Source organism: Mustelus asterias, chromosome 23 (assembly GCF_964213995.1).
Source record: "Mustelus asterias chromosome 23, sMusAst1.hap1.1, whole genome shotgun sequence".
Taxonomy (NCBI): domain Eukaryota; kingdom Metazoa; phylum Chordata; class Chondrichthyes; order Carcharhiniformes; family Triakidae; genus Mustelus; species Mustelus asterias.
In genome coordinates, this window is record NC_135823.1 from 29803166 (window position 1) to 29825102 (window position 21937).

The 21937-nt window shown below is 46.6% G+C and overlaps 2 protein-coding genes across 4 annotated transcripts in view; both read left to right on the plus strand.

Moving 5' to 3' along the window:
* lmf1 (lipase maturation factor 1) overlaps window positions 1-17044 on the plus strand; it is a 577648-nt gene extending 560604 nt beyond the window's left edge. For 2 of the 3 annotated variants that reach the window (XM_078240187.1, XM_078240188.1), the window contains one exon: window positions 16258-16874. In XM_078240187.1, the coding sequence (XP_078096313.1) occupies window positions 16258-16432 (175 nt within the window). In that variant the 3' untranslated portion in view covers window positions 16433-16874. Of the gene's footprint in view, window positions 1-16257 lie in introns of all 3 variants that reach the window. The other variant, XM_078240186.1, reaches the window with a different exon arrangement.
* LOC144510605 (uncharacterized) lies at window positions 16859-20582 on the plus strand. The gene is made up of 2 exons (XM_078240183.1): window positions 16859-19328; window positions 19569-20582. Exons 1-2 carry the CDS (start codon window positions 16859-16861, stop codon window positions 19946-19948), a joined length of 2850 nt encoding a protein of 949 aa, XP_078096309.1. The 3' UTR covers window positions 19949-20582.
* Window positions 20583-21937: the final 1355 nt, after the last annotated feature.

Consider the following 21937-nt stretch of genomic DNA (forward strand, 5'->3'; position numbering starts at 1 on the left):
AAGAAGTACCAGAGAAATTAATGGGGCTTAAAGTAGATAAAGACCCTGGACTTGATTACCCACATCCCAGAGTGTTAAAAGAGATGGCTTTTTGATTTGATTTGATTCATTATTGTCACATGTATTGGTATACAGTGAAAAGTATTGTTTCTTGTACACTATACAGTCAAAGCATACAGCTCATAAAGAAGGAAAGGAGAGGGTGCAGAATGTACTGTTACAGTCATACCTAGGGTGTGGACAAAGATCAACTTAATATCAAATAGGTTCATTCAAAAATTTGATGGCAGCAGGAAGAAGCTGTTCTTGAATCGGTTGGTACGTGATCTCAGATTTTTGTATCTTTTTCCCAACGGAAGAAGATGGAAGAGAGTATGTGCGAGGTCCATGTGGTCCTTGATTATGCTGGCTACTTTTCTGAGGCAACGGGAAATGTCGACTGAGTCAATGGATGGGAAGCTGATTTGCATAATGAACTTGGCTACGTTCATAACCCTTTGTAGTTTCTTCGGTCTTGGTCAGAGCAGGAGCTATACCAAGCTCTGTTACATCCGGAAAGGATGCTTTCTATGGTGCATCTGTAAAAGTTGGTGAGAGTCGTAGCGGGCATGCTGAATTTCCTTTGCCTCCTGAGAAAGTAGAAGCATTGGTGGGCTTTCTTAACTACAGCGTCGGCGTGGAGGGACCAGGATAGGTTGTTGGTGATCTGGACACTTAGAAATTAGAAACTTACATCCCAGTTGATGTAGACAGTGGCATGTCCTCCATAACACTTCATGAAGTCGATGACTATCTCCTTTGTTTTACTGACATTGAGGGAGAGATTATTGTCGTTGCACTAATTCGCCAGATCATAGAATCATAGAAACCCTACAGTGCAGAAAGAGGCCATTTGGCCCATCGAGTCTGCACCGACCATAATCCCACCCAGGCCCTACCCCCATATCCCTATATATTTACCCACTAATCCCTCTAACCTACACATCTCAGGACACTAAGGGGCAATTTTAGCATGGCCAATCAACCTAACCCGCACATCTTTGGACTGTGGGAGGAAACCGGAGCACCCGGAGGAAACCCACGCAGACACGAGGAGAATGTGCAAACTCCACACAGACAGTGAACCAAGCCGGGAATCGAACCCGGGTCCCTGGAGCTGTGAAGCAGCAGTGCTAACCACTGTGCCACCGTGCCGCCCTTATCTATCTTTTTCTGTAGAGTTTGTTAAGATAGTAGATGCATTGGTGGTCATCTTTCAGAAGTTTGTAGACTCTTGTAGGGTTCCTGGAGATTGCAAGGTGGCAAATGTAACCCCACTATTTAAGAAAGGAGGAGAAAGCAGGGAACTACAGACCTGTTAGCCTAACATCAATAGTAGGGAAAATTCTGAATTCAGCTAAAGTGGGTGTTGGAGACTTTAGATGAAAAATAGCCTTGGGTGACTGTCTGTGTGGAGTTTGCATGTTCTCCCCATGTCTGCGTGTGTTTCCTCAGGGTGCTCCGGTTTCCTCCCACAGTCCAAAGATGGACAGGTTAGGTGGACTGACCATGGTAAAAAGAAATTGCCCATTAGTGTCCCAAGATGTATAGGTTAGGTGGATTTGCCATGGTAAATATGTGGTGTTATGGGGATAGGGCAGGGGAGAGGGCCTGGGTAAGATACTCTGTCAGAGAGTTAGTGCAGACTTGATGGGCCGAATGGCCTCCTTCTGCACTGTAGAGATTCTGTGATTCAACAGTGGCATATGATCAGTTTCAATTGTGAAACTATGACCGTACAAGTATTTATGCAATCCTCTCGCAAAGCTTTATGCTCAATCAGAGCAGAATTTCACTCACTGGAGTGAACAACATCACATGCTAGCTTTGTCTTTTTGGACACATGTAATGTACAAGTTTTGTACCATCCACCAATTTACTTTAACACAATTGGAATTCCTTAATACACTTCCTTGTCCAATTCCATGGTACTCCCCTCCTCAAGAGTTCATTCAATGCATTCAACAAGGTTGCCAAATTTGATATGAATTTAGTGTAGTAATTTACTAGACCCCAAAAAGATCTGAGATTAGAGATTTTCTGAGGGTGCAGCACAGCTCTTATTGCTTGAATTTTACTCTTGGTTGGATGTCACCCACCTTTGTCTACCCTGTAACCCAAATACTCTACAGAATTTTGAAACCTCTCACATTTGTGTGTCTTTGCTGAACTCCATGCTTTTCCAAACGTTGGACCACCTTTTGCAGCCTGTTGTCATGGGTCTGCCTGAAGTAAGTATGGCATCCAAATAGCACACCACTCCCAAAATGTCTTGCAAAATTGGTTAATTACTCTTGAAATATTCCAGGGCTGAACAAACACCAAGGGTATATTAAACTGAAATAGACCCATGTGTGTATTAGTAGTCACAAATGATTTGGACTCATTGTCTAATTCAAGTTGCAGATCAGTATTTTAAGACATAACTTTGAAAAAATCTGGCCCCTAACATTGTGAACCAATCCTCCATGTTTGATGAAGTATTGGGTGGATTACATTCCAGTGCCCGATTTAAGGTTGCCTTATTACACCCACATATTCTTGCACTACCATCTCATTTTGGTACTACCATAATGGGAGTAGCCCAATTAATCTATCCTACCTTTGTGATAATGTTCTCAGTCTCAAGTGTTTTCCATTCTAGCTCTGCATTTTCTCCTGGACAAGGCCTGCCGTAAACTAGTCCTGCATTCCTCTAAATCTGTACATCGTCCTTATACTCTTGAATCGGTTTGCCAATTTCACTAACACCTGAGGGTACTTGGCAATCGCATCATCTTGCACCGTGAATTTTGCTTCTACACGAAACAGATCATTCCTGCAAATGTGTTCAATTTTTAAACAACATACAAATCTGCCCGACAATGCTCGCTCTTGATGTTCTCCAAAATTATAATGAACGCACAGCTTTTCCAAAGCCACAAGAAACTCACCAATGTCCTCAATGGGGCAACTGATTTCTTATTAAGTTAAATTTAACTTAAATGCTGTTAACCAGTTTCCTTGCAACAAGACTGGTTTCCCACCCTTCACCACAATGTTGGGCAATTTTGCCCATTGCTCTTTGTATGTGACTGGAACTGACATACTTTCCAGATGGGAACTTTCTCATCTCCATAACCTCTATGTGTGATTTCTCCAGCTAATGTTGACTCAACATTATAAGATATAGTGATTCAGAATCACACTAACCGATCTACCCGCGCTGACCTCCATGTTTACTGGAGCTCCATCCAAGGGCTACGATGCCCTGCGAATACCCTGCGAATTTCCATTGGACATCTTTGTGCTTTGAATCGTTTGGGTCTCAATGGACCCCTCATTGACCTGGTGCTGTTCCACAACCCTATGCAATGACTGCTGCACCTGTAGCATTCAGCCTTCACAAATGGACAATTCTGTGCCCAATCTTGGCCTAAACACCGGTAAAAAGACTTTATAGCACTCCTACCAGCTGGCTTCATTGGGGCTTTCTGCTTATTCAGCTGCAACTTATTTACTTTAGCAGACGACTAACTTCTTTCAAGTCATGTTCCGGCATGTGCATAGACAGACAAATGCCGTTTGGTAAGCAGTGTCAAAAGTTAACTTTGGCAATGACAGTAACTGACTGCAAATGTGTTCAATTTTTAAACAACATTGTCTGCCCGACAATGCTCGTTCTTGATGTTCTCCAAAATTAGAATGAACGCACAGCTTTTCCAAAGCCACGAGAAACTCACCAATGTCCTCAATGGGGCAACTGATTTTTTATTCCAAACTGATGGCTTTCTGCAATCTCCATTGACTTGGGACTGTAGTGCTGCGTAAGTTTGCATGAAGTGTCTGACACCAGTATGTCTTTTCTCTTATCAGGGGCAAGCAAAATCGTGAGTGTTTCATACACTTTTAGGCCTGCTGCTGTCAAAAATATCACCTTTTTCTTTCCCCCACTGTCTGACTAACAGCTGGATTATCAGGATATTGAGGATATTATTAGCTCTGAAAAACATTTCGGAGCTGGTCCACATACTATCGATTATGGCTTTTACTCCCAGAGGCCTACCACAGCCTGATGATGCAGCCATCTTTGAAGGTCAATCCACCGATGTGTCGAAATAACCTTTTCTCCAAGACTGGATTTTTGAGCCATTTTCTCAACAAACAGACCTCTCAGTTCCTCTGTCGAATTGCCGGAGACCGCTGCAAACCAGATTTGTTCAGCTAGAGAAATCCATAATCCAACCTAATTGCCAGACTGTGATATCTCTGCAGGGCAAACGGGGACATGGAGCTCAATTACCCAACCAAACTGGTTTATTCTAGTTTGCCATATACATACATGATATTATGTTATCCTGGTCTGTTCTTGCCTGTAATGTGAGTCTAGTTTCACACCAACATGGTTGGCTGCTAGCAACCTTCTGGAAGAGGCCTAGTAAGTCACTCAATTGTCTTAAGCTCACTTCATTACAATTGTCTAAGGGCACTGGGGATGGACAATGAATTGCCAGCCTTGCCAGTGAGAATGAATGCAACAAAGACCATTCTTTACTTACAGCTTAGATTCTTGAAGTAGAACAGTGATAATGGTTCAACAATACTACAGGCATCACCTATGGTGTGGATTCTGTGAAGTCTGAAATTCAGACTAGACCTTTAGCCGGTCAATGTCTTTACTTAAAAAAAGCATAAACATTTAGAATTGTTTACCAACTAGACAAACAGAGGCAAAATAAATATGTATCAGGATTCACCTCGGCTGAGGGGAGCTGGAGTTTCCTCAATCAGCCAGCAGAGGAGGTTTAACTGAATTCCTATTTGCCACCAATCTAGGGCTCTTGAAGAACATCTGATATTATGGCAGTTGAATGGGCAAACCTGTACCCATCCACTTCACCCTCACCCCCACTAGGAAATTCCTGGCAAGAGCCAGGAGCATGGGATCTAGATTATGCCATTCAGCTCCTCGGGTCTGGTTCGACATTTAATCAGATCATGCCTGATCTTAACTCCAACTATCTGCCTCAGCCCTGTAATTCTTTAATACCCTTTCTGAGCAACAATCTACCAGTCCCAATTTAGAAGTTTTCTTCTGAACTCCAGCTTTTTTGGAGAACATTCAAGCTTTCTGCTACCCTTTGTGTGAAGTGCAACCTGACATCAACCTAAATAAAAGCAAATTACTGCGGATGCCGGAATCTGAAACCAAAAGAAAAAATGCTGGAAAATCTCAGCAGGTCTGGCAGCATCTGCAAGGAGAGAAAAGAGCTGACGTTTTGAGTCCAGGCGACCCTTTATCAAAGTTAAAAGGCATAGAAAGTGGGAGGTATTTATACTGCAGGGTGAGGGAATGAAAGATGAGTCATAGCCACAGAAACCAGGGGAAAAGGCTGCGAATGGCAGAGAGAATAAAGGGTGTGAATGGCCAAACGGCAGAAAAGCTAAAATGAGGACGTTGGAGGGTGGGGGAATAGATGGGACAGAGGTGAGATTTAGAAAAGGAGAAGCAAAAGGGGAGAAAAGGTAAGGGAAGGGGGATAAAGTAGGGGGAAAGAGTGGGGGGGGGAAGAAAAATGAAGAAAGACAATAAAGAAATAAAAGATAGAGAACAGTAAAAAATTAAATAAAATAGAATGAAAGCAAAGGGGTCGAGGTGGAGTAGAGCAAATCATCTGAAGTTGTTGAATTCGATGTTGAGACCGGAAGGCTGTAAAGTGCCCAGCCGAAAGATGAGGTGCTGTTCCTCCAGTTTGTGTTGAGCTTCACTGGAACATTGCAGCAACAGTAAGAAGTTTAACAACACCAGGTTAAAGTCCAACAGGTTTATTTGGTAGCAAAAGCCACACAAGCTTTCGGAGCTGCAAGCCCCTTCTTCAGGCGAGTGGGAATTCTGTTCACAAACAGAGCATATAAAGACACAAACTGAATTTACATGAATAATGGTTGGAATGCGAATACTTACAACTAATCAAGTCTTTAAGAAACAAAACAACATGAGTGGAGAGAGCATCAAGACAGGCTAAAAAGATGTGTATTGTCTCCAGACAAGACAGCCAGTGAAACTCTGTGGGGGTTACAAATAGTGGGACATGAACCCAATATCCCGGTTGAGGCCGTCCTCGTGTGTGTGGAACTTGGCTATCAGTTTCTGCTCAGCGACTCTGCGCCGTCGTGTGTCGCGAAGGCCGCCTTGGAGAACGCTTACCCGAATATCAGAGGCCGAATGCCCGTGACCGCTGAAGTGCTCCCCAACAGGAAGAGAACAGTCTTGCCTGGTGATTGTCGAGCGGTGTTCATTGCAGCAAGCCAAGGACAGACATGGGAGCAGGATCGTGTTTTAAAATGGCAAGCAACAGGAAGATCAGGGTCCTGATTGGGCACAGACTGAAAGTACTCAGCAATCAGGACCCTGACCTTCCTGTTGCTTGCCATTTTAACACACGATCCTGCTCCCATGTCTGTCCTTGGCTTGCTGCAATGTTCCAGTGAAGCTCAACGTAAACTGGAGGAACAGCATCTCACTTTCCGGCTGGGCACTTTACAGACTTTCGGTTTCAACATCGAATTCAACAACTTCAGATGATTAGCTCTACCCCACCTCGACCCCTTTGTTTTATTTAATTTTTACTGTTCATTACCTTTTATTTCTTTATTGTCTTTCTTCATTTTCCATCCCCCCCCCCCCCCCACTCTTTCCCCCTACTTTATCCCCCTTCCCTTACCTTTTCTCCCCTTTTGCTTCTCCTTTTCTAAATCTCACCTCTGTCCCATCCATTTCCCCCCCCCCCCTCCACCCCTCCCCCAACGTCCTCATTTTAGCTTCTCTGTCGTTTGGCCATTCACACCCTTTATTCTCTCTGTGGACTGCCATTCGCAGTCTTTTACCCTGGTTTCTGTGGCTATGACTCATCTTTCATTCCCTCCCCCTGCAGTATAAATATCTCCCACTTTCTATGTCTTTTAGCTTTGACAAAGGGTCATCTGGACTCGAAACGTCAGCTCTTTTCTCTCCTTACAGATGCTGCCAGACCTGCTGAGATTTTCCAGCATTTTCTCTTTTTTAGTTTCTGACATCAACCGAGCTGTAATTGTGCCCTCTTGTTCTGGACTTCCCCCACAGAGGAAATATGCCTTTAATCATCTTAAGCACCTCAATTGGATCACCCTTCAATGTTCTGTTCTCATGGGAACACGAATAGAGTCAAGAAGCTTGCCCTCATCATTTTGCTTTTTAGCCCCAATGTCAATCTGGTGAATTTGTGCTGCACTCCCTCCAGGGGCAATTGTGTGCCCCCGTGAGAGAGTTAATCATCATAGAATACCTACAGTACAGAAGGAGGCCATTTGGCCCATCAAATCTGCACCAATCACAATCCCACCCAAGGCCTATTCCCATAACCCCACATATTTACCCTGCCAACCCCCCTGACACCAGGATCAATTTAGCATGGCCAATCCACCTAACCCGCACATCTTTAATATTGCTGGAGGGATGAGCTTTAACGTTATACAGAGTCACAATAAGTGACAAGCCTTTCAAGACTTGGACAAGGATATCCATGAAGCTTCAGTGTTGGAATTATGCAGGTATTTGGATGAATGCACTATTTTTTTCTCCTTTTATTAGAAAACAAAATGTAAATCAGCAATGCTTTTGGAATAACAGATTGCTGTAACTTTGTCATGAATCACAGCTTGATATAATGTACCCCCCGGGTTGGAAAGTGCATTATTTTTTAAATGAAATGAATCATTTCTGACTCAGAAATGAAATAATTGCCAATAAATTCAAGCTCTGCTCCAAAATTGTAGCTCTGGCACTGCTGGACTAGTTACTGACTGTTTTTGCATGCAGATTTATGGGTTAGGTGCATTTGCCCACTGGTGATACAGAGTGGAGATCTGGCAAAGATTCAGGAACACTGTTGTTGTCTTTATTTAGGTGGCAATCATGACTCAGTGGGCAGCACTCATGCCTCTGAATCAGAAGATTATGGGTTCAAGTCCCGTTCCAGAAGATTGAGCACACAATCCAGACTGACATATCAATGCAGTGTTGCACGATTGGAGGTGCCGCATCTTTTAGATGAGATGTTAAATTGAAGCCCCGTCTGCTCCCTCAAGTGGACATAAAAGATCCTATGATACTCACTCAAAGAAGAGTGGCTGAAATTCATCCTGATATCCTAGCCAATATTTGTCCCTCAAGCAACATCACAAAATTATCTGGTCATGATCCCGTTGCTTTTTGCGGCACGATGGCACAGTGGTTAGCACTGCTGCCTCACAGTGCCAGGAAGACCAGTTTGATTCCAGCCTCGGGTGACTGTGTGGAGTTTACGCATTCTCCCCGCATCTGTGTGAGTTTCCTCCGGGTACTCCGGTTTCCTCCCACAGTCCAAAAATGTTCAAATTAGGTGGATTGGCCATGCTAAATTGCCCCTTAGTGTCTAAGGATGTTAAGGGTAGGGGGGGTTAGCCATGGTAAATGTTTGGGGTTACAGTGATAGGGCAGAGGAGAGGGCCTGGGTAGAATACTCTGTATGAGAGTTGGTGTAGACTCAATGGGCCGAATGGCCTCTTGTGCATTGTAGAGATTCTATGGAGCTCATGAAAGGTGCTATATAAATGCAAGTCTTTCTGTCCTTCTGACTGCCCCTTATCTGTTTATCTTTCTTTTTCCTGCCTAGTTGGACCAACACATCCTTAATCCAAAAAAATGGCATGTTGCACCCAACAGATATCCCCATGGATGCCTTCAGTCCAGTTCCTGTGCTGGCTCACCAGGGGGCGCACCTGAACAAAATCAGGGAAGTACCCCTCCTCCAACCTTCCAACTATGACCTGACCAGTGCAGAGGCCAAGGTGTCTTGTGACTACTCTCTGTGACAGAGAGGGAACGCACCCCTATGTTACTAGGCATCAACCTTCCCCCTGAAGCATTCCAGCCCTGGCAGCTCGATATGTGTGACAGACTGCTCAGGACTTGAATATTAATGGGGGGAATTCTGACTCGGCGATCACCAGATATCGAGCCCTCACTTTTAATGAGTCCAAGCTGCCAGGTGCACTGTAGGATTTATCTAAACCATAGTAAAGATTAACCTGGCATTTGCCCATGTCATAACAAAATGAAGATAACACTTTCTGTTCATTAAGTGTTACTTCACTTCTGGTTAGTCCACGATAAGGACAGAATATTGCTGACTTTCCAATCCTTTTTTAAACAAAACAAAATCTTCAAAATGATTAAATGCTGCAGTCCCTTTTTCTCAGTCGTTTGCAGGATTACAAGTAAACTGCCTAACAGTGTGAAGGTGAACTTTCTGCTATTTTAACCTTCTCAGCTGTTCTTTCTGGTGCTCACTTTTCTTTAAGTGAGTTTTTAAAAATAATCCCCAGCCTGTGTATATGGGAACCACCCGATGGCGGCGGGCGCACCTGGAACTGACATTGGCTTTTTAAATCTTCCTTTGAAAGGAAGATTTGTTGTTTTCAATTGTTAAAGGGCCACCGTCTTCATGAAAAGGTCTTTAGGAACTTCTGCTTTTTTTAGATGCTTGATCAGGGAGAGTAATGGTGTCCTTGGCACGTGTCTGTAAACATTTAACAAAAAATGTTTGTCAAACATTTGCTTCCATGAAAAGATAAAACATATTTTTGTTCATTGAATCTCTCTCTCCTTGTTCCTCCAGTTTGCCCTGCCGTTGCTTGAAGACTCTGACTTTTATTGAAACTTATCTCTTGTGCTAATAGTCCGGGTGGCCCACTGAGTGTTAGCAGGCTATTTGACCACCGGGGGCATCGCAGCCCATTCCAGTTCACACTGTTGTCCATTGGATAATGATTGGTATTGAGAATTCTGAAACGACAGGGCGAAATAGGGCAACAAGGAGAAAGAGATTCAATAGCCTACCTGAATGATTATTAAAACATATCCTGAGAGATAGCATACAAAAGCCAGTTATGCTAAATCCATGCAAACCACATTGTGGACCCCAGCTGGAGAATCAGATCCGATTCTGGGCTTTAGGAAGGATGCAAAAGCTTTGGAGAGGATACAGAAGAGATTGACTAGAATGGTTCCAGGGATGAGAGATTGCATAGAAACTAGAAACAGGAGTAGGCCATTTCCCCGCTCTCCCCGTTTCCTTGTAATCATAGAATCCCTACAATGCAGAAGGAGGCATTATGGTTGGAGTAGTCTCGATGGGCCGAATAGCCTCGTTCTGCTTTGAGCCTGTTCCACCATTCATCTTGATCATGGCTGATCATCAAATTCAATATCCTGATCCCCTCCTTCCTCCCACATCCCTTGATCCCTTTAGCTCCAAGAGCTATATCTAATTTTGTCTTGAAATCAGACAACGTTTTGTCCTCAACTACTTTCTGTGATAGTGAATTCCACACATTCACCACCCTCTGGGTGAAGAAATTTCTGTTTACCTCAGTTCTTAAAGATTTACCCCTTATCCTCAAACTATGATCCCGAGTTCTGGACTCCCCCACCATTGGGAACATTCTTTCTGAATCTACCCTGTCTAACCCTGTTAGAATTTTATAAGTTTCTATGAGATCCCCCCTCACTCTTCTAAACTCCAGTGAATATAATCCTAACTGACTTAGTCTCTCCTCATATGACAGACCTCCCATTACAGTTAAATGCATAGACTGAAGAACCTGGTGTTGTTCCTGATGGGGCAGAGAATGCTCGGAGGAGAATTGATAAAGGTGTTTGAAATCATGGAGAGTTTAAATAGAGTAAATGAGGAGTAACCGTTCTCTATGGCTGAAGGGTTGATAATGAGAGAGCACAGATTTAAGGTGATTGGCAAAAGAATCAGAGGCCACATGAAGAAAAACTTTTTTTTTAACAAGGGCGCGTGGTGAATTCAGTAATAACCTTCAAAAGAGTATTGGGTGAATACTTCTTGCCACAGTCCAAAGATATGCTGGTTAGGTAGATTGGCCATATTAAATTGCTCCTTAGGGTCAGGAGGACTAGCAGGGTAAATACATGGGGTTACAGGGATAGGGCCTGGGTGGGATAATGGTTGGAGCAGTCTCGATGGGCCGAATGGCCTCCTCCTGCATTGTAGGGATTCTATGATTACAAGGGTACAGGGAGAGCGGGGAAATGGGACTAACTGCATTGTTCTGCTAAGAAGCTAGCTGAAACTTGATGGGTCAAATAACCTGCTTCTGGCTATACTTCTGGTTCCAATTGCTTGCCCAGGCTGGTGATCAGAAAGGCCAACCCACACATGATTGTGCTCAAAGATTTTTAACTGGAATAACAGTCAATATTTTAGCTGTTACCAATATACAATGTCAATGCTACCCTGTGATACAAATGGCCTGTGTCTGCAGCAATAGCTACTCCAGGCTATCAGTGAATTCAATCTACTTAAAGGCCACAGGTGGGATTTTCCGGTTGTGCTTGCCCCAAGATCGGAAAATCCCACCCGAGGTCAACGGACCTTTGTATGGCCCTGTCCCGCCCACTGATTCCCGTGGTGGGTGGGACAGGAAAATTCCACTCCTAGTGTGCAGTGAGCACATTGATTTTGGAAGGAACGCGTGTAACTCCAAAGTTGGAGAAACCAAATTATTTCTGTCTTTTTCTTTCTGTGGCGTATTTCCTCTTCAGGAAACCCACAATTGTATGAGCGTTGTTAAATTTAGCATTGTATTGTTTTATAATGGGCAGTTAGCTCTTCCAATAATCCAAGTACAGTTTTCAATCAAATGCCATTTCATCTTGTACTAATGATAGTAAGGGTGGGAAGTCAGCCAATTTCCCTCCAATCTCAACACTGCCCTGCCAATAGAGATGAAGGCAAGGAAGAAGGAGGCGGGAGAGGGACTTTTTTTGACTCCCAGGCAGGAGAGTTCCCAATCCTGCTGTTGGGCTCTCTTAGAACCATTTTAATGCTGTCATACCAACAAGCAACTTACATTTAGACAGTATCTTTAAAGTGGTGTCACAGTTGCTTCATAGGAACATTATTAAACAAAACCTGTCACTGAGCCACATAAGGAGATAACCCAGGACAGCTAAGTCGAAGAGGTTGGTTTGAAGGAGCCTTTAGAATTTACTCTGTAAACCTCCTCAGTTCTTCTCCCTCCCCCGTTAGCATGGTAGCACAGTGGTTAGCACTGCTGCTTCACAGCTCCAGGGACCTGGGTTCGATTCCCGGCTTGGGTCACTGTCTGTGTGGAGTTTGCACATTCTCCTCGTGTCTGTGTGGGTTTCCTCCAGGTGCTCCGGTTTCCTCCCACAGTCCAAAGATGTGCGGGTTAGGTTGATTGGCCATGCTAAAATTGCTACTTAGTGTCCTGAGATGGGTAGGTTAGAGAGGTTCGTGGGCAAAATATGTAGGGATATGGGGGTAGGGCCTGGGTGAGATTGTGGTCGGTGCAGACTCGATGGGCCGAATGGCCTCTTTCTGTACTGTAGGGTTTCTATGATTTCTATGATAAGACATTCCTTTAGCGTTACCTCTTTGATAAAGATTTCGGCCACTTGTCCTGATTTTTCATGCAGCTTGGTGTAAAATTCTGTTTGGCAACTCTCCTCTTAAACACCTTGGGAGATATTAAGACATTAAAAGCTAAATTGTAATTGAAAGAGCGGGAGAAAGTTAGGTAGGGAAGTGCAATGTTTGGAACCTTGACAGCTAAAGGCAAGGCCCTCAATGGTGGGGCAAAGGAATTCAGGAATATCTAGGCTAGCGTTATGATGAATAATCCTTTTGCAAGGGGTCTCTGAATGAGATTGAAACCTGTCAGAAGTCACCACTTTCAAGAGGGCAACAAAATGGAAAACAAAATATTTCTAATTAAGTTCTTCTCTAAGGTACATTTTAACCCATAACTTTGGGAGCAGAAACATCAATCAACTTAGTAAACTTCTTAAGGCTTTCCTGAGTCTATTGTGGACTTAAAGGGTACGCGCTAGAATAAAACATTTCAGTTTCATAGAATTGTACAGTGCAGAAGGAGGCCATTCGACCCATCGAGTCTGCACCGATCCCAATCCCACCCAGGCCCTGTTCCCATTACCCCATGCATTTACCTTAGCTGGTTCCCCTGACACTAAGGGGCAGTTTCGCACAGCCAATCTACCTAACCCACACACCTTTGGACTGTGGGAGGAAACCGGAGCACCCGGAAAAAACCCACGCAGACATTGGGAGAATGTGCAAACTCCACACAGGCAATGACCCAAGCTGGGAATCGAACCCTGGCGCTGTAAGGCAGCAGTGCGAACCACTGTGTTGCCCAAAATTACTCTCCATTTGCTGCCTGATGGAAAGCTTCTTCATAAAATTAAAAGAAACACACATGTCCTGATATTGTCGCAAAGTTCAAGGCAGCAGAGGAAAGTGATAACTTCCACTCACATTTTACGAGATTGCTAATGATGTTTACCCCAATCCTCAGGACTCTGAAAATTCAATTATAACATTCTTTTAAAACAACTCATTATTTTTAACACAACCTTTAGCATGGCCTGTTGTGATTTTCTCGTATTGTAAACCACAAATGATTCAGGGAAAACAGATTAGCAAGATTTCACTGATGTGAATCACTTAACACAGTTGGCTGTTTTCATGATTGTACTTAGACCTGCACTGTTTCTAACCCACTTTGAAATTGAGTTCCAGTTGTTGGAGACATGTATTTCAGTTAAATAAAAAGATTGAAATCACCACCTCCCATCCAGTGGTTTAGTTGTTAAATGGACTAACCCCTGTGCGGCACTGAGTCAGGGAAGACTGACAAAACCTAGATCTGATTATTAGTGAATCTGCAAAGGACTGTCAAAGAAAGACACGTGCCTTTTGTGATGATGCTGTGTCTTTAGGAAATGTATTTATAGCATGCTTCTCGTGAGGGGCATGTTTAAAATTCAGTTCTGTTCATGTGGCGCCAATCTGTCTGCCTCAGGAATCCCACATGCTGAGAATGCAGGAGAATAATTGCATTGAGATAAGGGGGTGTTTGTTTTAACCTGTGCTACTGCATTTTTGGTTATTTTTTGGTTTTTACCCTGGGGTTTCAGAGTAGGGTTTGATTAGGTTGATTGACAAGAGACAAACATCATGTGAATGAGCAGAGCTAAGCTTACAAAGAAAAGCAGTCAGTTTTTGCTTGGGTCTGCAAAAAGCAAGAGGTATCATTCTCTCTCTCTCTGGAGGCTGCTGTTTTGGAGCTTTCAGAAAACAGGTCTCCCTCTGTCCCTCTCTCTCTCAGGGTGAATTCAGTATCGGCATCTCAGGGGAGGGGTTGCTTGCAGGCCGCAGTGGCTCTTCATGTCTGGGTTAAAAGGGTCTGGTGGATAGCGGGCATGCACCGCATCCTGTGTCCTCCTTACTGGGCTTGTGGCGATACAACCGCTGAGGAATTGCCCTTCCAGAATGGGAGGTGGAGCAGGCAAATACACAGGGTCAGCATTCGGGCGACTGTGATGTTCTTGAGTGGAGTCCCATGAGAGGCTAGGCTGCATGGGCAGAGTGGAGGACTCTGACAATAGCTGTTTTCCAGCATCATGTGGCGTGATGACCCTCATGGGGAGAGGACAACTGCGGTGAGAATTCACCCCCACACTTGGGCGGCACTGTGAGGACAAAGGCGATGAGCTGTATGGAAGTTCAAGGACACTGGTTATGACTGTCAGAGATTAGTGTTAGGGTGGCTGGCTGCTCCAGTTGGGTGGCTGGTTTAATCCACAGTTCTTGTGAGCTGGGGGAATGGGAGTGCCCTCTCAGGATGAAGTTGATATGCTAATTGCAATCTTCAAATGATCAGGTGTGCCTCGCCTGCCACAGGAGGAAGCTCCCTGACCCTTCCGTGATGAGTCAATTGTGTCAATCAAGCAGTACTGCAATACATGAGTGTGCCACTGATTGGAGTCCAGTTTTTAACTTGGAACTGTTACGCTTGTTTGTGATGCAAGTGCCTTATTTAAGCGCTGCACGGTGACCTGTGCGGCACTTTGCAGCCAGCAGCCCACGAATGCATAAGGGAGGTCACTGATGTGCTGTTCACGAAGGCCCACTTGTACATCAACCTTGACTCGGACCAGGTGAGCCAAGATGCCAAGGCCGTGGTCTTTGTCCACATATCAGGAATGCCCCAGGTGCAGGGTGTGAATGACTGCACCAACGTGGCTCTGCAGTCTCCATGGGGACCTGAGTACCATTTATAAACTGCGAGGGAATCCACTCCCTCAATGTCCAGATTGTCTGTGACCACACGATGCATTAGTGCAGGTGTGTGCCCATTTCCCAGGGAACATCCATGGCAGTGACAAAGGACGCTCTCAGATCCCAGCCATCTGTGAGGGAGAGCAGCAGCTGGAGGGATGGTTCCTCGGGGACAGGGGTACCCTGTCAGGAGGTGGCTAATGATGCTAGTGCGGAGACCACAAACCCCCACGGAGTCTTGATACAATGGTGCTCATGCATCAACCCACAGGCTGGTTGAGCTGCCCAAGGTGTAGCTTGGGTGCCTGGACCAGTTGGGGGGGAGCTCTCCAATACAACCCCCAGAGGGTGTCCCACGGCACTGAAATCTGCTGTGCTCCCCACAACCTAATACTGCAGCGGGGAGAACAGCTGGACCAGGAGGAGATGTCAAGGAGGGTGGTGAGAGCCAACACACAAATGAGGAGGAAGAGGAAGAACCCAGGCCGATGGCCAGGGCCTGCATGGGCGGAAGGGTTAGAGACACCCTCATAGCATCCTGGTTTGGGGACAGCCAGGACTAGGGAGTGAAGAACACTCCCACCATGGGGTCTGCCATCCACTCACTGATGTGGTGCCTGCAGGAAGTCATCCTGACAATGGGAATATTCATTGGCAGGACGATAAAGCCATTGACCGCACGCTGCAAGAAAATGATGATGGCTTGCAGTAAGGACAGAGCGATGCTCCTCTCATCCTCAGCGATATGTTTGACTCCTGCCTAACAGAGACTGAATGCTACCAGCCAGTGAATGAGCTTACCATAGGGTTCAGAGACGCTGGATGACAAATCTCAGCTGCAACTGCCTCCTCTGAGGTCTGGGGTGCTGGTGTTTTTCTCCATCTCACATCTAAGGTCTATATAAATGCAAGTCAGTTATTTTCTTTCTCCTCCTCGGCAAGGTATCCACATGATTCTGGCGCACTTTCCTGCATGGGTGGTCCAATATCCAGCCATGATAACAGAATCTGTTTTTGTCGACAGGTGGATACGGGGAGAACACTATCGCTACAAATTGAGCAAGCCCAATGGCAACCATGCGGCGGAGGGTAAGTGGTGGATTCGGAAACGGATTGGCGCTTATTTCCCTCCCGTCAATGTGAAGGGCTTGAAGAAGTATTTTAAGGAGCGTGACTGGCCAATTCCTGAGACCCAATGAAGTGAGATGTTTCCTTTGAGAGAACAACTGGCTTCCAGCAAGAACACATTAGTTGTACCTCAGGACTGCAGACATGTCACCTCATGCACTGATCAATGTACAACTGATGGATGCAACATGACCACAATTATCAACAATTTGACCTCTAATTTTATGGAGTAAACAATGTACTTTATTTGAAAATGAGACTCAGTTTTAAGACTTGTGGTGTTATTTCAAATGAATTTCTGACCTATTTTCAGTCCTCGTTATATCCAGCAACTGTTAAGATTTTTTTGTGATTTGATCTTTGTAATTCAGTCCCGTTACAGTATGAGCAACTCCTGTCTCAAATGTTCGGTATGCAACAACAGGAAGAAATTACAGTTGGCAAGGTGCTTAGTGTACTGGAAGAACATGAGATAATGTTCTAGTGGGGAATAAAGGATGGTAATTACTCCTCATTCACCGATCATTTACACTTCAGGCAATGGGGCTTTGGGCCATCTGTTCTCCTGTCTTCAGCTTCAGCCTGCAGGTCTGTGCGGTTCCCCACTCAGTCTGCTGGTCTGTGCAGTTCCCCACTCAGTCTGCTGGTTTGTGTGGTTCCCCACTCAGTCTGCTTCCCACTCAGTCTGCTGGTCTGTGCGGTTCCCCACTCAGTCTGCTGGTCTGTGCGGTTCCCCACTCAGTCTGCTGGTCTGTGCGGCTCCCCACTCAGTCTGCTGGTCTGTGCGCTTCCCCACTCAGTCTGCTGGTCTGTGCAGTTCCCCACTCAGTCTGCTGGTCTGTGCAGTTCCCCACTCCGTCTGCTTCCCACTCAGTCTGCTGGTCTGTGCACTTCCCCACTCAGTCTGCTGGTCTGTGCATGTCCCCACTCCGTCTGCTTCCCATTCAGTCTGCTGGTCTGTACTCTTCCCCACTCAGTCTGTGCACATCCCCACTCAGTCTGCTGGTTTGTGCGCTTCCCTACTCAGTCTGTTGGACTGTGCGCTTCCCCACTCAGTCTGTTGGACTGTGTGCTTCCCCACTCAGTCTGCTGGTCTGTGTGGACCCCCACTCAGTCTGCTGGTCTGTGCAGTTCCAAACTCAGTCTGCTGGTCTGTGCACGTCCCCACTCAGTCTGCTTCCCATTCAGTCTGCTGGTCTGTGCTCTTCCCCACTCAGTCTGCTGGTCTGTGCACGTCCCCACTCAGTCTGCTGGTTTGTGCGCTTCCCCACTCAGTCTGTTGGACTGTGCGCTTCCCCACTCAGTCTGTTGGACTGTGTGCTTCCCCACTCAGTCTGCTGGTCTGTGTGGATACCCACTCAGTCTGTTGGTCTGTGTGGACCCCCACTCAGTCTGCTGGTCTGTGCACGTCCCCACTCAGTCTGCTTCCCATTCAGTCTGCTGGTCTGTGCTCTTCCCCACTCAGTCTGCTGGTCTGTGCACGTCCCCACTCAGTCTGCTGGTTTGTGCGCTTCCCCACTCAGTCTGTTGGACTGTGCGCTTCCCCACTCAGTCTGTTGGACTGTGTGCTTCCCCACTCAGTCTGCTGGTCTGTGTGGATACCCACTCAGTCTGTTGGTCTGTGTGGACCCCCACTCAGTCTGCTGGTCTGTGCAGTTCCAAACTCAGTCTGCTGGTCTGTGCACGTCCCCACTCAGTCTGCTTCCCATTTAGTCTGCTGGTCTGTGCTCTTCCCCACTCAGTCTGCTGGTCTGTGCACGTCCCCACTCAGTCTGCTGGTTTGTGCGCTTCCCCACTCAGTCTGCTGGTCTGTGCACGTCCCCACTCAGTCTGCTGGTTTGTGCGCTTCCCCACTCAGTCTGTTGGACTGTGCGCTTCCCCACTCAGTCTGTTGGACTGTGTGCTTCCCCACTCAGTCTGCTGGTCTGTGTGGATACCCACTCAGTCTGTTGGTCTGTGTGGACCCCCACTCAGTCTGCTGGTCTGTGCAGTTCCAAACTCAGTCTGCTGGTCTGTGCACGTCCCCACTCAGTCTGCGTCCCATTCAGTCTGCTGGTCTGTGCTCTTCCCCACTCAGTCTGCTGGTCTGTGCACGTCCCCACTCAGTCTGCTGGTTTGTGCGCTTCCCCACTCAGTCTGTTGGACTGTGCGCTTCCCCACTCAGTCTGTTGGTCTGTGTGGATACCCACTCAGTCTGCTGGCCTGTGTCAATCCCCACTCAGTCTGCTGGTCTGTGCTCTTCCCCAGTCAGTCTGCTGGTCTGGGTGCTTCCCCACTCAGTCTGTTGGACTGTGTGCTTCCCCACTCAGTCTGCTGGTCTGTGTGGATACCCACTCAGTCTGTTGGTCTGTGTGGACCCCCACTCAGTCTGCTGGTCTGTGCAGTTCCAAACCCAGTCTGCTGGTCTGTGCACGTCCCCACTCAGTCTGCTTCCCATTCAGTCTGCTGGTCTGTGCTCTTCCCCACTCAGTCTGCTGGTCTGTGCACGTCCCCACTCAGTCTGCTGGTTTGTGCGCTTCCCCACTCAGTCTGTTGGACTGTGCGCTTCCCCACTCAGTCTGCTGGTCTGTGTGGATACCCACTCAGTCTGCTGGCCTGTGTCATTCCCCACTCAGTCTGCTGGTCTGTGCTCTTCCCCAGTCAGTCTGCTGGTCTGGGTGCTTCCCCACTCAGTCTGTTGGACTGTGCGCTTCCCCACTCAGTCTCCTGGTCTGTCCGCGTCCCCACTCAGTCTGCTGGTCTGTGTGAATCACCACTCAGTCTGCTGGTCTGTGCGGCTCCCCACTCAGTCTGCTGGTCTGTGCGGCTCCCCACTCAGTCTGCTGGTCTGTGCGCTTCCCCACTCAGTCTGCTGGTCTGTGCAGTTCCCCACTCAGTCTGCTGGTCTGTGCAGTTCCCCACTCCGTCTGCTTCCCACTCAGTCTGCTGGTCTGTGCACTTCCCCACTCAGTCTGCTGGTCTGTGCATGTCCCCACTCCGTCTGCGTCCCATTCAGTCTGCTGGTCTGTACTCTTCCCCACTCAGTCTGTGCACATCCCCACTCAGTCTGCTGGTTTGTGCGCTTCCCTACTCAGTCTGTTGGACTGTGCGCTTCCCCACTCAGTCTGTTGGACTGTGTGCTTCCCCACTCAGTCTGCTGGTCTGTGTGGATACCCACTCAGTCTGTTGGTCTGTGTGGACCCCCACTCAGTCTGCTGGTCTGTTCAGTTCCAAACTCAGTCTGCTGGTCTGTGCACATCCCCACTCAGTCTGCTTCCCATTCAGTCTGCTTCCCATTCAGTCTGCTGGTCTGTGCTCTTCCCCACTCAGTCTGCTGGTCTGTGCACGTCCCCACTCAGTCTGCTGGTTTGTGCGCTTCCCCACTCAGTCTGTTGGACTGTGCACTTCCCCACTCAGTCTGCTGGTCTGTGTGGATACCCACTCAGTCTGCTGGTTTGTGTCATTCCCCACTCAGTCTGCTGGTCTGTGCTCTTCCCCAGTCAGTCTGCTGGTCTGGGTGCTTCCCCACTCAGTCTGTTGGACTGTGCGCTTCCCCACTCAGTCTCCTGGTCTGTCCGCGTCCCCACTCAGTCTGCTGGTCTGTGTGAATCACCACTCAGTCTGCTGGTCTGTGCGGCTCCCCACTCAGTCTGCTGGTCTGTGCGGCTCCCCACTCAGTCTGCTGGTCTGTGCGGCTCCCCACTCAGCCTGCTGGTCTGTGCGGTTCCCCACTCAGTCTGCTGGTCTGTGCGGCTCCCCACTCAGCCTGCTGGTCTGTGCGGTTCCCCACTCAGTCTGCTGGTCTGTGCGGTTCCCCATTCAGTCTGCGAGTCTGTGCGGTTCCCCACTCAGTCTGCTGGTTTGTGCAGTTCCCCACTCAGCCAGTTGGTTTGTACAGTTCACAGTTTAGCCTGCTGGTCTGCATAATTCTCCACTCGGCCTTCAGATAAGGACAAACTGACATTTCCCAACTCGGGTTGCTTCGAGCCTCAAATCTCAAACTTGCCCCTACCCCCCGTCAGCCAAACCTTGCCTCGTCAATGCTTTATCAGCTATTTGAATGATGTTTAGGCAAGGGTGGCAGTTCCCCTGTTAGAACAATGGAATGTTTTGCCATGGTAATGCCAAGCCCAGAATTGTTACAACTGCTTTGATTACAAGTACATAATGAGACAATGCGAGAATGTAGAACATTACATTCAGTCTGGGAACCACTGCTATTAAATTACATTTGTTTTATAATTCCGACAATTTTGTTCTGTATATGAATCAATCATACTACCATGTGAATCTTGTTCATTCTGGAAAGAAAAGGGCCCTGGATCCTCTGGTTTCCTCGGGGGTTTGGAATGTGTTGTTTTGTCAGCAATGTTACCAGAAATTGACTTTGGAATTTCTAACCCTGAACGAGGATATTTATCTCTTGTTTCCTGTTGTATCTTCAATGTAATAATCACCCCAAAGGACTAACAATTAGTGCCATGGTCGCCTCCTTTGTTTTATGAGTCTACGGTGATGATTGCAAAATCACAGGCTGTCCCCTCCCCAGTGAGTTCGAAATGGTGATAGGAGGAACGATAGCAGAAGTGGGGTGACGAAGGGTCATCCCGACTCGAAGCGTTGGCTCTATTCTCTCTCCACAGATGCTGTCAGACCTGCTGAGATTTTCCAGCGTTTTCTGTTTTTGTTTCAGATTCCAGCATCTCCAGTATATTGCTTTATTGATAATTCTACACACTGATAGTAAGTACCACTATTGTGCCATTCCTGTCCAAGGGCTGGCATGAAAATCAGTCCCCTTCTGAAATGCCTGCCAAAACAGTGTAGCATTCTAACTCCCTTACCTGAACTGTGTTTGTGCACTGCTCTATACCTATTCACCTTTATGCTTGACTGCCTACAATATGGTTTATGCTTGGAAGCCAAAGATATTGCACACACTTGTCTCGCCTTCCAAATAGGAAATATTAGGTCAAGTATTTTAACAGCCAATTTAGCAGAGTTTACTGTCTTAATGATCGAGATGTGTTGTTCTTCTGAATACATTTGTATTTGCAATGCACAAAATGTCAAGAGCGTTTTCCCAGATCTTGTCAGCATTCTGTTTGCATGCTTGGACACTTGGCACACCGATCATGAGGTAAGTTTACATCCATTCTTATCCTCCACTCCCCCAGTCAGCTTAAAGAACTTAATCAGAATGAGGATCAACAGGTTGTGATATTGGTCTGAGCCAGTAGTACACAACAGGCTGAATAAGGGACAGTAGAAAACAAAATCAGGTACAGTGCGTATAACTAATTGCTGAATTAGCCCGCACCACTGTCATAGCCCAGTTTCACCTCCAGTGTCTCAGCTCAAAAAGGTGGGCATGGGCCCAAGAATACTTTTAATAGCTGAGGTTGAGTGATGGGCAGCCGTGAATGCAACTCTATGGTCGTCTAATTAGGATCAATAAACTCTATAGCCAAGTCTTCCATCGTAATATACTGGGTATTGAGGTGATCTTCGGATAGTGATCTTTCCTTGGTAAGTTATCCCCAAAAGTTCAACTTTCTGACCTTTCATTCAGCTCCCTGATTTCAGTTTCAAAGTGG